The 16493-nt window shown below is 44.6% G+C and overlaps 1 protein-coding gene across 3 annotated transcripts in view; it reads left to right on the forward strand.

Moving 5' to 3' along the window:
* The first annotated feature begins 537 nt into the window (after positions 1–537).
* Zfand3 (zinc finger AN1-type containing 3) overlaps positions 538–16493 on the forward strand; it is a 196130-nt gene continuing 180174 nt past the window's right edge. For all 3 annotated transcript variants that reach the window (XM_052164549.1, XM_052164550.1, XM_052164552.1), the window contains exon 1: positions 538–670. In XM_052164549.1, the coding sequence (XP_052020509.1) occupies positions 600–670 (71 nt within the window). In that variant the 5' untranslated portion in view covers positions 538–599. The remainder of the gene's footprint in view (positions 671–16493) is intronic.

Below are 16493 nucleotides of genomic sequence, written 5' to 3' on the forward strand. Positions count from 1 at the left end.
GCGGCGGCTCCCCCGGGCGAGACCATCGCGCCGCTCTCGGGAGGGGTGTCCGCTGAGGGGAGGGGGGCGGAGCGGCCATTGTCCGGTCAGCGCCGTCTACGGGGCGGGGGGAGGGGATTACGGAGGGAGCGGGGGGCCCCCGGGGCGTCACAGCCGGCCGCTGCGACTCCACAGCCGGCGGGGGCTTCGGGTCCCTCCCCACCCAGTCCCGAACCCGCCAGCGCCGCCGCACGGGACAGCACCGTGGCCGGGGGGCGGCGGAGAGAGCCGCCAAGGCCGCCGGGTCTCCCCGGCTCGCACGGCCCAGCCCCTCCTCCGCAGCTCCCCTCCCTCTCCTCGCCGCGGCCCCCCCGTCCTCAGGCCGAGTGGTGCCGCCCGCCTCCAGCTGACCCGCCTGGAATCCCGGCTCGGAGCCCCGGACTCGCGCCCGCCTGCGCGCCCGCTCCCTCCCCCTCCCCCCGCCCCGCGCCCCCCGCCGCCGCCGCCGCCGCCGCCGCTGCCGCCTCCGCTTCCTCCGAGGGGGGCCCAGGCCCAGCCGCCGCCGCCGCCGCCGCCGTCGTCGCCTCCGAGCTCCGCCGCCGCCGCCGCCGCCGAGCACCATGGGAGACGCCGGGAGCGAGCGCAGCAAAGCGCCCAGCCTGCCGCCTCGCTGTCCCTGCGGCTTCTGGGGGTAAGTGTGGGGGTAGGGGCGCGGGCGCGGGCCTCGGGGTGGCGGTGGGGACCCGAGGGAGGCCGGAGCCCCGGGAAGCTGGGCCGCGGAAGCCGGGCCTCGGGGGAGCGGGCGGGGACCGCGGCCTCGGCCTGAGGAGGGCTGCGGGTAGGGGACGCTGAGGGTGGGGGGAGGAGGAGGAGGAGGACCGCCCGGGCCGCGCTGCCCTCAGTGGGACTCGCTGGCCCGAGGCCGGCTTGGGGTGAGGGGCCACGGTGAGCGGGAGGGACGAGGTGGCGGCGCTGGCACTTCTCGGTGGGGCAGGGCTGCCCCTTTTCCCTTGGCCTGTGGAGGCCAGTCCGCCTCCCCCTCATCCTGGTATGAGTTGGTGCCCAGCCATCGGGAGGGTATTTCCTCTGACTTTCACCTCCCCTCCTCCCTGCTGCTCCCCAAGAGATTTGCATCATCACTTCCCAAATTATATTTCGGTCCCCAGTTGCTTTTAGGAAGCTGTTCACACGTCATACGTTTGAACGGATCCACAGTCCAGAATTCGGGCTTGTGGAGGGAAGAGGATTGTTGAGGGTCTCACTTTTATCTAAAGCGTGTATCAAGGAGTCTGTAAAAATTTCCCTGTCAAAAAACCCCTCCTCCTCCTCCTCCACCACCACCACCACCATCATCACCACCACCATCATAACCACCATCATAACCACCAGAAACAAACAACAAACAAAATAACAAGGAACCCCCAAAACAAACACCCCACCCAACTAAACCGAACCGAAAACAGAAACTTCCCAACAGAACCTCAAGCCAGCTTGGCTTCAGGAAGGAATGTGAGAGCCGGCTTTCCTCCTTGGCTCTCAAATTCTCTTTCCCTATTAACATTTTTTTTTAAATGTTTGCAACACAGAGTGTAGAATTCCATGCCACATTAGCGTGAATTGGGGTGGATTACAGATAGATAGATACATAGATAGGTAAATAGATAGATGGCCCCCCCCCACTCCTACCAGCACTTATAGTTTGTCCTTGGTACACTTCGGGCTTTATAGATTGTCACCTAACAAGCTGAGGTCACACCTCATGACTAGTTCTGTGTAAGGAAACTGGAGAGTTACAGCAAGTTTTATGAGTCAGGCTTTTTATCTTTTGTTAATGATTGTGTTGGGATGTGTATGAAGGAAATTGGTTGTCTCTGGTGAAGACATCCTGGGGAATGGCCATTCTCTACTCCAGGAATGGTTGATCTAGACATCAAGGATGTGGTTAAGAGTGAAGAGGAGTAGAAAGTGACTTTGAATGCAGATCTCTGTGGAAGGTTTTCAGTTCAGAGGTTTTTGAAGTGTATCCTTTTCAAAATAAAAATTCTCAGTGGAAGGACAGGCGCTAAGAATGAGTCAATAGCAAAAACTTCGAAGATGTAACAGTGTTACAGCGGTAGAGTCTTCTTTTCACTTTAATTTGACTCAAAACATTTTAAAAATTTATTTTAACTTCATTATGAAAAAGGTTGGGGAAAAAAATCACACGTCGAAATTAACCAGATCAAAGACTTTTACAGCTAGAGTTGCTATAGGTATTGGGTTGTCGCCTGTGAAGTGTTCAGGTGTTTGGACGGGCAGTCAGACTCTCCTAGGATCTTAGAGGGTTGGCTAGTACTGCATGAGGGGATTGAGGTATGCAGAGGGTGGTGAGCCTGCTCCTCCTCCTACTGCCATCACACTTGTGACATCACTTTGGAAAAATGTAGTGTCACAAGCCCTAGATTGTAACTTACTGCGGGACACGCGGCCTGTAGAAAGTAGCTCCCAACGGCAACCCCAGCAATGGCGCAGTGTAGAGGTCTGTGGCCTGGTGACCTGCTTTCATGCCCTTGGGACCATTAGTGAATAGATTGTAAGGAAGCCTTTCCTCAAGGCTTAGAAGCTGGAGAAGTGGACGGAATAGCTCCTTGCCTCTAGCCAGAGGATTTTGAGTCAGGCTAAGAGACTTTGGTGGGAGCAGACAGCAGAAGTCTTGACCCATAGCACCCAGGGTTCCTTCATTGCTGCTTTCAGTCTGTCCCCCTTATGAGCTTCACTAACAGAAATAGTGAGCACAAAGCTAGTAATTACCTGGTAACACATTCTAACACACCCTTCTAAAACCTTTCCCAAGGGTGATTGTGGACACGTGTGGAGTTCGTATTTCATGCCAAAGAGTAACCAAATTATCGTCTTTGTTATGTCCTAGCTAATTTTAATCATTTTCTACTGTTGCACAGGCCATAATTACACTGTGTTAATCAGGGGAACTTAGAATTCTACAGATACTTGAGTGCCTCTGTGAGGAATGGTGTGTGAGAGTCTTGGCACCTCCTCAGGTGTCTGAGGCAGAGAGAGGTAGGTAGATTGATAGAGTTGAAGAGATGGTCCCTGCACTATGAGATGCAACTGTCCTAGGAAGGTGGAGGTGGATGAGGGGTTCCTGGAGAAAGTCACTGTTGACTCGCAAGGACGAATCAGGAGGGTAAATGGCAGGGAGGAGGAGTGTTTGAGGCAGAGGAACAGTGTAGATGGAGGCCAGGGAGTGAGGGAGATGGTGAGGGGGTGAGGAACAGGGTGGCCGAGGGTAGATTGTGGAGAGGAATCAGCTGGGGACTAGGCTGAGGAGGTGAGAAAAGTAGAGATCGTGATTGTGTAGGCAGTGCCGAGGCCTTTGGACCTTCGTCCCGAGTACATGGGGAGTTAACACCAAGCTTGGAGTGACAGTGACCTTTGCTATGGAAGGTTATTGGTAGGTTGAGAGTGGCTAGGTGTGTGGGTGTGATTGTGTGTTTGGATGAGCGTGGTATATATGTTTATGGAGTGCTGGCAGTTCTGGAGATACAGAACAGCTGTCAGAAGTAGTCATCAGGGCTAGCCATGACGGTGGCATGGCCAGTCGTGACTGGGAAGAATGCAGATGTGGATGGACTGAAAGCCATCAAGGCATACGAGGGAGTCCTCGTCTTTTCCCTTCCTAAAAACAAAAAAGCAGGCTCCCAAGAAATTTCATGCAGCCCAGCACTCTGGAAGCTGCAGGTCTTTAACATGAGCCAGCCAGGGATGGCCCACACCCAGACATCTGCAGAAGAGTCTCTGTACAGAATTACTCTGGCATTGTGAGAGTAAAGGAGTTCCTTCAGAATTGCTGCTTTCTCCAGTGACTCAGGCTTTCGGATTGGCTGCTGAGCATTGTCTAGTCAGGACAGCCATCACAAGGGCTTGGCAAACCGGAGAGCTTTGAGCTCTTTCTTGTGGGCGCACAATAGAAAGGAGAAAGCCAGGAAGAGCATACAGTTCACATGCAGTTTCCAGCTCTGTCTCTGTGGTTTATGTTGTGTCATGGGGATGGGTAATTGGGGTAATTTATAGAGGCGCTCTCCTTATTGGGAAACCTGCTACCTTGGAGATTGTTGAAGACTGCTCTGTTTATAGAACTTGGAAGTTCTTTATGTGGTAGAGACTGTTCCTTCTAGGATTAAAACAGTCTGTTCCCTCTGACTTGGACTTAAAAGTGTTAGTGAAATATGAACATCGTCTTGGTTCATTTTAGACATTTTGAAATCAGGCAAAAAAAAAAAACGCACTAATTGTTAATTGCCAAATAAAATTGTCAGTACGTTTCTTTAATATGAATGCATTTCCCTCTTTTTCTTCTTCCCCTCTTTCTCCTTTTCTTTGGAGACAGGGTTTTATTATATAGCTCAGGCTAGCTTTGAACTCATTGTAGCTCAGGCTGGTGTAGATGGCTTTCACTCCCTATGCGCTATGATTCTTGATACCACTATGCTTAACTTGAAAGCACGTTCACACTGTCTAGATACAAGTAGTAGTAATTTAATATATTTAAATTTGCTCATGCACTTAAAATTTACTGAAGCACATTTTTTTCATAAATATTTTAGGAAGCTGTTGAACTAGCTGATGTACTAGTACATGCCTTTAATCCTGGCACTTGGGAGGCAAGATAGGTAGATTTCTGTGAATTCAAGGCCAGTCCTGGTCTACATAGTGAGTTAAAGGCCAGCCAGGACTTCACACACACACACACACACACACACACACACACACACACACACACACACACACACACACCAAGAATACACTGTGTATGTTTGGGGACAGGAGGCTACTGAGGATGGAAGATCAAAGTGTTTTTTTCCCCTCATTTTATTCTTAGTATAAAAATCTGGTTACTGCTATTGACATTTTGTTTTCATGATTGGAGATAGTCTCTGTCACAGTGAAATATGATGGAAACTCTGAGAGGTGTTATTTATTCAGTAGGTAAACATTGCAGGGTAGTGGCCATAAAAGTTAGGTCTGATATTGATAGAATAATTTATAGAATAATTTGAGGCTGAACTAGGTAAACTATTGATTATTTTGGGGATTATAAAACGAGAAGCTCAGGTTGGTGAGATGGCTTAGTGTATAAAGGCACTTGGTGTGTCTGATCAGTTCCTGAGACCCATAGGATAGAAGGGGAGAACCAACTCAAGTTGTCTTCTGACCTCTTGTGTGTCATGACATTCATGTCTTACATACACAAAGAAATAGAACTTAAACATGAAATGTGGCTACAGTTTTAGAAGAATAGCTTTTATTTATTCTTTGACAGTTTCATGTACATGTTCAGTGTATTTTTATCATATATCCAGTTCTCCCCTTCTACACCCCCAGGACACCCCTCACTTCTTTTTCCGGGCCGTATCCCCCCCCCCTTTTTTTTGGGTAATCCACTGAGTTCAGTCATTGCTGCCTACTGGAATGTTGCCTGTCTTGTTGGTTTTGTGTTGGTTTTGTCTTGTGTGGGTCTTGCCCATATACCCATAGCTGCAGTGAGTTCCTGAGTTCAGTGGCCACGACATGGCATTTCACAGGACTCTTCCCTACTCCACAGTGCTTACACTCTGTCTTCCTCTTCTGCCACAGTCCCCTGAGCTCAAGTGAGTGAGTGAGTGAGTGAGTGCGTGCGTGCGTGCGTGCACTTGTTGAGTGCAGTGGGACAGCTCTTCCATTTATGACTGAGTGCTAATAGTCATTTTTATTCCTTTAGTTATGAGTCCTTGTATTAACTGCTGCCCACTGCAGAAAGAAGCTTCTGAAGTCTATGGGTGTCAACATATTTAGAAGGCTGTTTGACAACACGTCAGGTTGTCAATATTAAGGTGGTAGCACCTGCGCACGTCCCAGGTCTGATGGAGTATCCTTTCCTCATCCTTTCGCCCTCAGGGAATATCTGCCTTGTGATGAGTAGCGTTTCTTTTTTTGTTTGTTTGTTTTTTGGATTTGTTTTTTTTTTTTTCAAGACAGGGTTTCTCTGTGTAGCCCTGGCTGTCCTGGAACTCGCTCTGTAGACCAGGCTGGCCTCGAACTCAGAAATCTGCCTGCCTCTGCCTCCCAGAGTCCTGGGATTACAGGCGTGCGCCACCACCGCCTGGCTTAAAAAATATTCTTATTTTTTGTATACGAGTGTCTTCCCTACACGTATATCTGTGTACCATATGCACACAGTGTTCTTAGAGGGATTGAATTACAGATAGTTGTGAGCTGCCATTTGGGTGCTGGAGATCAAACCCCAGGTTCTTTGGAAGAGCAGCCTATGCTCTTAGCCATTGAACCATCCCTCCTAGTCTCTGCTCTTTGATATAATCAACTAGTCTGTGTGTTTTGTTTGGGAAAGAAATTGGGACAGTCCCTCCCTCCTTTTATTTTTGTTTGCATTTTCTTGTTGTGGTCTTCTGTAAGTCCTGTTTAGCCTGGAACTTGTTATGTAGACAGAGAGTGAGTGGTTCTGAACCTCTGGGTCAACCCCCTTTGGGGTGGAGCAACCCTTTCACAGGGGTTGCCTAAAACAGTCAGAAAACACAGATAGTTATATTATAACTTATAACAGTAGCAAAATTACAGTTACAAAGTAGCAAGAGAAATAATTTTATGGTTGCTGGTCATCACAACATGAGGAACTGTATCAAAAGGTCACAGGACTATTAGGAAGGTTGAACCGCTGATATAGACCATGCTGGCCTTGAGTTCATAGAGAGCCCATGCCTCTGCCCCCAATTGTTGGGATTACAGGTGTGTACCAGCACAGTTGGCAATATTTAGAGTTATTATTAAAAAGTGTGTATTAACTACTGTCCATTTTGTTGATTTTTGTACTGTTTGGTTTTCTCCCTTCTGCATATGTTAGTTCTAGTGTGGCGTATTCTTTACTGGATGGAATTTTTTTCTTTTTCTGAAAGATTTCAAGTATTTTTATTTATTTTCTTTCTTTCTTTCTTTCTTTCTTTCTTTCTTTCTTTTTTTTTTTTAAAGAACTGGCTTAGTGATTATGGGAAGTTTTTTTTATTTTTCCTTCAGTTTCTACAGATAGTGTTGCTGGGTATACAGTCAGGGTTGGCATTTGTTGTCTTTCAGAAGTTGAACTGGCTGCCCATGTCCTCCTTGCTTTCAGGTTTCAGTTGCATAGCCTGCTGTTATTATGGATGGCAACACCTTATTTGTGACTTGGTGTTTCTCCTCATGCTTTCACTATACCTCCTTTGTCTTATATTTCGCGTTTTAATTATGGTATGGGGGGGGTGCTCCTTTTCTGGCTTTATCTGTTTAGTGCCCTAATGTCTCATATCTTTCTAAACTAGGGGAAATATTGTTATGATACTTTATGTCTTTTAAAAGATTTATTTTTATTTATATGTACGCATGTCTATTTATGTGTGTGTGTGTGAATGTTTGCTATGTGTACCCTTAGAGGCCAGAAAGAGTGTCTTGGATGGCTTGGAGCCAGAGTTAGTAAACTTCCAGATAGGAGTTCTCAGGAAGAGAGAATGTTCTCACTGTTGGGACACCCTAGTGCTTTCCCTGCTTTTAGAGTTGTATTCTCCTTTTGTGCCTTTTGGCCTTAGGTTTCTTCTTTTCAGAGTGTCATATATCTTGGAATTCCCAGTGTTACCTCATTATTTTATCTTTGCCCTTGTTTGATTCAGTTTCTCTACCTTTTCTTTAAGCTCAGGGATTCTTTGTTCTCCTTGAGCCATTCTTGGTGAGACTTAGTCCAGAACTTTTTTTTTTTAATTTCCAGCTTTTTATTTTATTTTTTTAAGTGTTTGTATCTCTGTCAAATTCTTCTGTCACCTTGCATCTTCTTATTTTATTTAGTTGTTTGTGTTCTCAATGTAAAATTTATTTTCTTGGTACATACTTAAAATAATTTTTTGGAGTTCTCTGAGATTTAATTAATTCTGATTAGATGCCATGAACAATGAAATCAGTTTTAAGGAATTATGTTTTAGATTTTCGTGTTTATTATGTTCCTGTGATGAGATTTATACATCTGGTATTATTTCTTTACATGATAAATTATTACTGTTATTTAGTAACAATGTTCTTTTATTTTGAAGTGTTCCTGCACAATTAGGATATGGTAGAGTTGAGTCTACATAGTTCAGAAGATAGCTCCTCAGTGTAGGAGCTACAGGTGCCTGATATAAACGCCACATTACCCCATGACTACTTGATATTGATATACCTATACACTATATGGGTATTTGCTGTCCAGTTATTGACAGTGGTTCACTTGGCTCCAGTAACTGTTGGAAATAGCCAACCATGGATCTTAGTTAATAATAGGATTAGGATTGGGAGGGAGGAGAGCAAGGAGAGTAAGGTAAATATTACATCAGCTTTGAACAGAGAAAACATCAAGATGGAGGAGTTAGGAAGAAAAGATGGGCTACTCTTAGGGTCTGCAGAATTCAGAGGTTGGTTAATTTATAATTAAGAAGCAAAGAGAAGGATGAGAGCAAGAGGAAGAAAAGATGGAGGAAGGAGAGGGGCGTGGGAGGCGTGACTGATGGGAACAAGCTGGTGGGGGAACATTCCAGAGTCCCGAAGCCTGAGCAGTCTAGAGACAGCAGAGCCATCTGGAGACCCCTCAATCTCGAGTGGAGATTGAATGGTAGAGAGCAGGAAAGAAGAAGAATGCCTACAGAGTCAGTATGCTGTGCTGCCTCTTTAAAGGTGACATCTTAGCGCCCTCTGGCCCTACTGTTTCATGTGGTTCCCTGTGGCTAAGGGTTGAGCTGGGAGCTGGAGCTCGCCCAAGCCTCATTGTTCTTGGGGGTCTGGTGCCTGGGTGGCTCTTGTTCCTTCCCTGGTAGTTCCTTACATCTTCACGCCACCTTGACCCTGTGGTCCTCCGGGTCTTGTATAGTATGTGAGAAGCAGCACTTCTTTTGTCGATTCTGCTGTCCTCTCCATCCAGCACGTTAGAAGGAAGTAGAATTTGTGTCTTATTTTTGTGATGAGCCCTGTTGAAGTTTTTGGTGTATGAAGTAGATGTGATAGGTAGTGGACGTGTTTGAAGTGAAGTGAGGCAAATACTCAGGTTGAAATAATCTCAAAAAATTCTTTTTTTTTTTTACTTTTTTTTTTTGAAGATTTATGTATATGAGTACACACACTATAGCTGTCTTCAGACACACCAGAAGAGGGCATCAGATTCCTTTACAGATGGTTGTAAACCACCATGTGGTTGCTGGGAATTGAACTCAGGTCCTCTGGAAGAACAGTCAGTGCTCTAACCACTGTGCCAGGGTCTTACTACATAGCTCTGTCTAGTCTCAAACTCACAGAGGTCTGTCTGCCTTTGCTTCTTTGAGTACTGGCTTTGAAGCTGTGTATGCTAACCATGTCCAGCCAAAAATTTGTTTTTGAAGTGGTCACTAGTTAAAAGTTGATTGAAAACTGATTTTTATTTTTACTAATCAAAGATACTGTCAGCATAAGTAGAACATAGAATGTGTGTGTTCTCCTGCCCTGGCCAGTTGCTGTCAGCTCGCATGCAGTGTAACATACAGTCCATCACCGGTGGTCTGGCCTCATCTGCCAGCACAGTGTGAGTGGGTGGGTAGGTAGGCTAGACTCCTGCCTCCTGAGTCGTAACCTGGCCTTCACATTCATATGGATATAGTATGAATCACGGGGTAATCTGCATGTTGATATCAGTGATGTCACTAATTATCTGTTGACCATAAAACTTCAAATACAAAAATATAAAAACAAATATAAAAACAGCTGAGCCTGCAGTGTGACTGACCAACCGAAGTGCTTACTGTAAGCACTCTTACCTCCTTACCCATTTCCCTGTTGTATTTGGGACATTCAGAACATGTGGCACTTGCTGCTTTGACATGGTGTCATGTGGGAAATAATGAAACAGGATAACCCAGACGTGGTCCTGTGTCTGTTGGTTTCAGGCAGTTTTATTTAAGAGTCAGGTCTAGTTAACACATAGTTCGCTTTTCCTTGATCTGTCTGCTCATTTACTCTTCCTTCGTTTTCTCAACACTGCCCTCAAGGAAAAGGATCATTCAGTATTAAGTTTAAGAACATATTTTTTATTTTATTAGATACTTATTTTATCTATATGAGTGCTTTGCACATTTTCAAGTGTATCAGAAGGCATTGGATCCCCTGGACTAGATGGTTGTGAGCCATGAGAACCAAGGATTTGCTGGAAGAAAAATGTGATGTTAACCCCAATCCTTTATTTTCCAAACTGTCTGTCTGTGCACGTCTCTGCATATGGATGTACATGTGAGGGCCTGTGCCATTAAGACTACAGATGCTCGGGGCCCTGCAGCTAGATTGACAGGAGCTTGAGAGCCACTAGACACAGTGCTGACAGCAAACTTGGGGCCTGTGAAAGAGCAGTACTAACCTTTACCTTTGAGCCATCTTTCCAGCCCCAAGTTTTAACTAAGATATTTTCATAATCCCCAATAGTGTCACAGTTAACATTGGTTCTCACAGAATAACCTTTCCTAACTAGAAAAAATCAGAGGTTTAAAAATATTCTAAATGATTTTGAGGCTAGTGCTTTTATTTATTTATTTATTTATTTATTTTTTGGTTTTTTGGATTTGGTTTTTTCGAGACAGGGTTTCTCTGTGTAGCCCTGGCTGTCCTGGAACTCACTCTGTAGACCAGGCTGGCCTCGAACTCAGAAATCCGCCTGCCTCTGCCTCCCAGAGTGCTGGGATTATAGGTGTGCCGTCTGGCTCTTGTGTCACTTCTGTTAGCACCTTGAGGAACAGCAGGCCTGGTCCACCCTGGGACCCTGAAAGGCAGAATTGCGTTGCTGAATGATATTTAGACACAGGGAATTTCACATGTGTGTTTCATGCCCAAGTAAGGTAAAGAACTTTAAAGTTTTTGACAGACTGTATCTGTACAATATGATAGACATCAACTACATGAAGCAGTGTAAATGCAGGTAACAAAGGGTTAAACAAAGGGTGAGCTCCGTAGTCTCAGCTCACATTCTGCTGTGTTTTCATCACTTAGTGGCTGCTTTAAAACACAGAAAATGTTTTAAAATGTTATGTGTATGTGGTATCATGTGTGCATTGCTTATGGAGGCCAGATGAGGGCAGCATATTCCCTGGAACTGGAGATACAGAGAGGATAGATGCCATATGGGTGCTGGGTGTTGAGCCTGGGTCCTCTGGAGGAGCAGCCAGTGTCCTTAACTATTGAGACAAGGTCTCATCGTGCATAATAGCCTCAAACTCATCATCTTTCCCAGGCTGACCTTGAACTCCAGTTTCTTTTCTTTTTCTTTCTTTTCTTTTCTTTCTTTCTTTTTTTTTTTTCAAAACCTGGTTTCTCTGTGTAGCCTTGGCTGTCCTGGAACTCACTTTGTAGACCAGGCTGGCCTCAAATTCAGAAATCTACCTGCCTCTGCCTCCCAAGTGCTGGGATTAGGCGTGTGCCACCACCGCCCGGCCGAACTCCAGTTTCTTTTGCTTCAGTTGTCAAGTTCTGGGATTAGAGGGGTGTTGCGAGTGTGTGTGTGTGTGTGTGTGTGTATGTATTTCAGACTGCTTTTCTTATTGTTAGTATCTAGAATTACTTATATTTATCTCATTGTAGAAGGCCTCCTAAATTGGCTTAGTTTCATAAATATAAATTTATAATTGTGTGTTTTTGTTTGGAGATAGGGACAGGAAGAATGGATTGTATTTTTTTTTAAATATAAACTTGTGGTACAGAGAAGTCACTGGGCACGTTTGTACAGACTTTGTGGTTAGTTCCTGAAGGTGGTCAAGGAGAGGCTGGAGTTCTGTAGGGCAGAGCTCTGGTGGGGCACGTGGAAGGAAGGGCTGTGAGGATGCTTTGTGGCCATGCTTTCTTGTCAGGCATGCACTAGCTACATAAACAAACGTGAGCAGGTTGTATTTGAAACAAAACAAAACGAAACAAAACAAAACAACAATGACAATAGAAAACCAGCCAGTCTCTTCTTGAGCGTGAAGCTGAGGTGCAGATTCCGTGATGAAGTTCAGCGGAAGTAGCAGCATGCTTGAGTGGGCTTGGTGCTGGGTCTGTTAGAAAGCTAGGCTCTGCTGAGCTTCGCTGAGCTGCGCTGAGGCACCTTCCCACCCACCGGTGTGCGTGTGTGCATGCGTGTGTGTGCGCGCGTGCGTGCTTGGCCTTTGAGGTATGTCTGCGGCCACTGGAGAGTCTCAGCCAGCTTCATGGCCTTTTATTGTTATTATCCAGTTAATTCCCCTCCTTGATGGAGATTTCCCCCTTCTTTCCTTCCCCTTCCCACAATCCTGGTGAATAATTAAATACAATATTGCCTATCTTTTGCTGTTTTGGGAAACACAACTTGTGTGGATGTATTAATTTTTATTTTAAAAGGTTTCCCAGTGAATAGGTGTGGAGGAAGATGATTAAATCTTTTTTTTAAAATTTATTTATTTTTCATTGACTATTGTCTTCATTTACATTGCCAGTGAGTGGTAAAACCTTTCCCGATATTCCCCCTCCGCTAAGATGATTAAATCTTTTTTTTTCTTTTTCCCAATATTTTTTCTTTCTTTTTTATTTGATATATTCTTTAGTTACATTTCAAGTGATTTTTCCTTTCCTGGATTCCCCCCTCCCCCCACGAAAGTCCTATAAGCCCTCTTCCTTCCCCCTGTTCCCCAGTCCTCCCCTTCCCACTTCCCTGTCATGGTATTCCCCAACACAGCTGCACTGCACTTTTCCAGATGATTAAATCTTAAAGGACCTTTCTTACTTACCTAAGAGGCCAGTGGAGGGCCCTTCTAATCAAACCCTTTCTACACGTCCCCAGAAATGACGGACGTGTTAATCTCTCATCTTTGGAAAATCTGCTTAGATCATGTTTACTTGTGGGTTTCTGATCCAAAGATGGGTTTACTACTTGGCCAATTTATCTTTGCAAAAGAGTATCTGAGGTTTACTGAGCTCAGACTGTCAAGCCCCTGCCACACTGCCTGGCTGTAGTAGTTATGTTTACTGAGGGCTGACTTTGCAACCATGAATATTGGTGATAGATTTTGGATCTCATTGGATAACTTGTGTTGACAGTGGTTTTCAGAACACGTACTTAGTTGATGAGGTTTTTGACCAGTATTGGCTCCTTTGGCTGTTGTTTGGAGCCAGGTCCTATTTAGCCATCATTTGTTAAGTACTGCTTCTGAATCTTGAATTCACTTAAGCATCAGATGTCGGTTCTGACTTTACACATAGTCTAGGATGGGAGGCTGATCAGTACACAGGCAGTGTTGGAGGGGATGTCGTGGGAGATGATGGAAAGGATTGGAGTACATTGGCCATAGCCCACTCTGACTAGAGCCGTACTGGGCAGCTGCAAGGGCTCTTCTGGAAAGGAGGGAGGTGTTCTTGAGCTAGATGTGAGCCGGAGTTAGCTGGTGAGGACCCAGAGCATTGCCAGGGCAACCCCAGTCTGTCAGCTGCAGAATGTGGCGGGATGAAGCCTGAGAGGTGAGGAGGGCCTCCAACTGGGATGGGATTGGAAGCCGTTTGGGAACCATTTAACAGTATGGGTGAAAGATATTTGCGTTTCAGAAATCTATTCTGGTAGCAGGGTATAGTCTGAATTGGAAGGTGTAAGAATGAAAGTAGAGTCCTGAGAGGGCATTTCCAGCCTTAGCCTCTGTCCTGGGATTACAGGATACGAAACATTATTAAAGAAGACATGTTTAAATATTTTTATGCTTTTTTTCCTGTGTTGTTGAAATCGCTCATGGGGCCATGAAAGAAGAGCTTCTGTTGACCCATTGAAAGTTAGCTAAAGGATTTAACATGTGCTTCATGTTTTATTCTAGTTTCCTGTTACTTATTATAAGGTGAAATTTTGTCATAGCATTAATTTCTAACAGCGCTGGGCAGTTTGTGCCTAAGCAGTAAACAATGAGTGAATGAAGGCCTTGATTTCTATTTTGGTTTCCCCCCTCACCCACTCCCACTTGTTTTTTTCATTTCTGTTCACAATGTGAAAAGTTCCAGGAATTTTATTTGAAGTTACCTGTCTTCTTCAGCCCTTCCATGGGGTGGGATGGGGAGGGGAAGGGACGGGGAGGGAGATTTTGAAGCACACTTAAGTGTTACTTCAGTGTTCTAAGGTGTCATTTCGTCAGCTGATGCTATTTCTCACTTGAATGGATAACATAAAAGTCGTGTATCTGCTGAGTAGCCACAGGGATTAAGGAGAAATTTAATTTTGAAACCAGAACAAGGTCTTGATGCAAGCCCTCAGGTGTGAAGTGATCTTCCTGAGAATATGAAATCTACTAGATAACTTACTGATGCCTACTTAAGTCAGGGCCTAGATAGACCATTGCTTAATAGTGTTAGAAACCTTGATTTGTAAGAGGGTTTGGTGTAGTATTTCTACAGGGTGCCCTGAACCATTGCACCAGTGCTTTTTGTCTTCCTGTTACTTTGGGTGCTTAAATATGGGTGAAGCAAAAAGATTTGTAGGGTAAGTTTTTATTTATAGTTATCTTTTAAACTTGTGTAGCTCTAGCTGTCCTGGAACTAGCTCTTCACACCAGGCTGGCCTTGAACTCACAGATCTGCCTGCCTCTGTCTCCTGAGTACTGGGACTAAAGGCTGCATAGCAGTTCTTAAGAGTCAGAGTTAGCTACTGTTATCCAAACATTTGTGCCATCAAGCTTTCTTAAATGGTCTCAATTCCTTTACAGTAATTACTTGCTTACATAGTTTTTTCTTATTTTTCTAATGTTTAGTTTTGAGAAACCATTAGTAGTATTATGGAAACACAATTATACATTAAACTCATTTAGAATCTTTATCATCAATTTAAGTGTGTACAAGCTGGTCAGTTGACTCGGTTTTGCAGATGAGAGAACTGACTGGTGTGATGTGTCCAGCTGCTCAGGAGGGTGGGTGGGAGAAGGATTGGAGCCTGGCTGGAAGAATGAACGCCATTTTTATGCTTTTCTATTTACAATCTGTTTTTATTCTTTGAGATTTCCAACATTGTATTTTGATCATAATCTCCTCCTTCCTTCAACTTTTCCCACATCCATTCTGTTTCCATCCCCACATAGCTTTGTGGCCAATGCGTGCTGCCTATGTCATTCTTAGATGTGGCCACCCACATGACCAGCCTACTAGGGGCCAGCTCTCCCTCTTCTACCAGCTGTCAGTTACTAAGAAGTCCTTAATTAGGTGTAGGGTTTTGTGAACACCCTCTCCTCGGTGGGATTTTGTATGGGTTGACAGGTCTTGTGCATGCTGCCACAGTCTCGGAGAGTATGTCGTCATGGCCTTTGATGGAGAGAATCTTTCCATTCCTGTCCTCTTGGCATCTGAACCATGACGTTCATATATAAAGCCATGTAGAGTATTGCAGCCACAAGAGACTCCTTACAGAGTTGAAATTAGTATCACGTCATCATGGAAATAGTTGGTAATTGGATTATTTAATGGAAGCTGCAGAAAGGAGCTAAGAGTAGTCTTATCACACTGCACTGGTCACACACCTGCCACTGTGGAGTGCACTGGCTGTAATGTGTGCTGTGTCATCCTTGGATAATAAGTCCTTTGTTTTTTGTTTTTGTTTTTGTTTTTTTGGATTTGGTTTTTTTTTTTCGAGACAGGGTTTCTCTGTATAGCCCTGGCTGTTCTGGAACTCACTCTGTAGACCAGGCTGGCTTTGAACTCAGAAATCTGCCTGCCTCTGCCTCCCAGAGTGCTGGGATTACAGGCATGCACCACCACCGCTTGGCTAATAAGTCCTTTTTAAAGTAGTGTTTTTTTTTTTTGTCTTTAGAAGTTAAAATTACATAATTTCCTCCTTCCCTTTCTTCTTTCTTCCTCCCTCCCTCCCTCCCTCCCTCCCTCCCTCCCTCCCCCCCTCTCTCTCCCCTCCCCCCCTTTCTCCTCTAATCAAATACAGCCTGCTCAGTCCATATACTGTTACTTGTATGTATATGATTTCAGGGCCGGCCTCTCATTCTCAACCTTTATTTTTCATGATATGTTAGCTGAGATTTAATTTGAAGCATTTTGATGTATATTATCTGTAAACAATGGTGTGTTTGTGGTAAGTTCCTGTAGACATAGTTCCTGAGATCCTGTTAGCATATTAATATACTCTTATTTTGAAAGTTAAAATTTAACTTGTAGAACTATTTGTTCAAGTTAATGTGCTAACAGGATCTCATCAGTCAGTTAAAAGCAGAATAGTAGATAATCAGAGTGGGAGGTGAGGTGGTAGGAGTGATTATTTTCTCATTTTTCTATTATATGGAACATAGTTCGTACCTGGGTATGTAGGAAAGAAGCCAGTCTGTTCCTCAGGAAGCAATTTCTTAGAAACATCTAGCAGATTCTTTTTCAGGGCCACGTCTAGCAGGTAAATTAAGAATTAAAAGAATAAACGAATATCTTTACCTGTTGAAAAAAGGAACCGTTTTCATGAAAATTACATAAAACTCAAA

The sequence above is a fragment of the Apodemus sylvaticus genome, chromosome 19 (genome assembly GCF_947179515.1).
Source record: "Apodemus sylvaticus chromosome 19, mApoSyl1.1, whole genome shotgun sequence".
Classification (NCBI taxonomy): Eukaryota; Metazoa; Chordata; class Mammalia; order Rodentia; family Muridae; genus Apodemus; species Apodemus sylvaticus.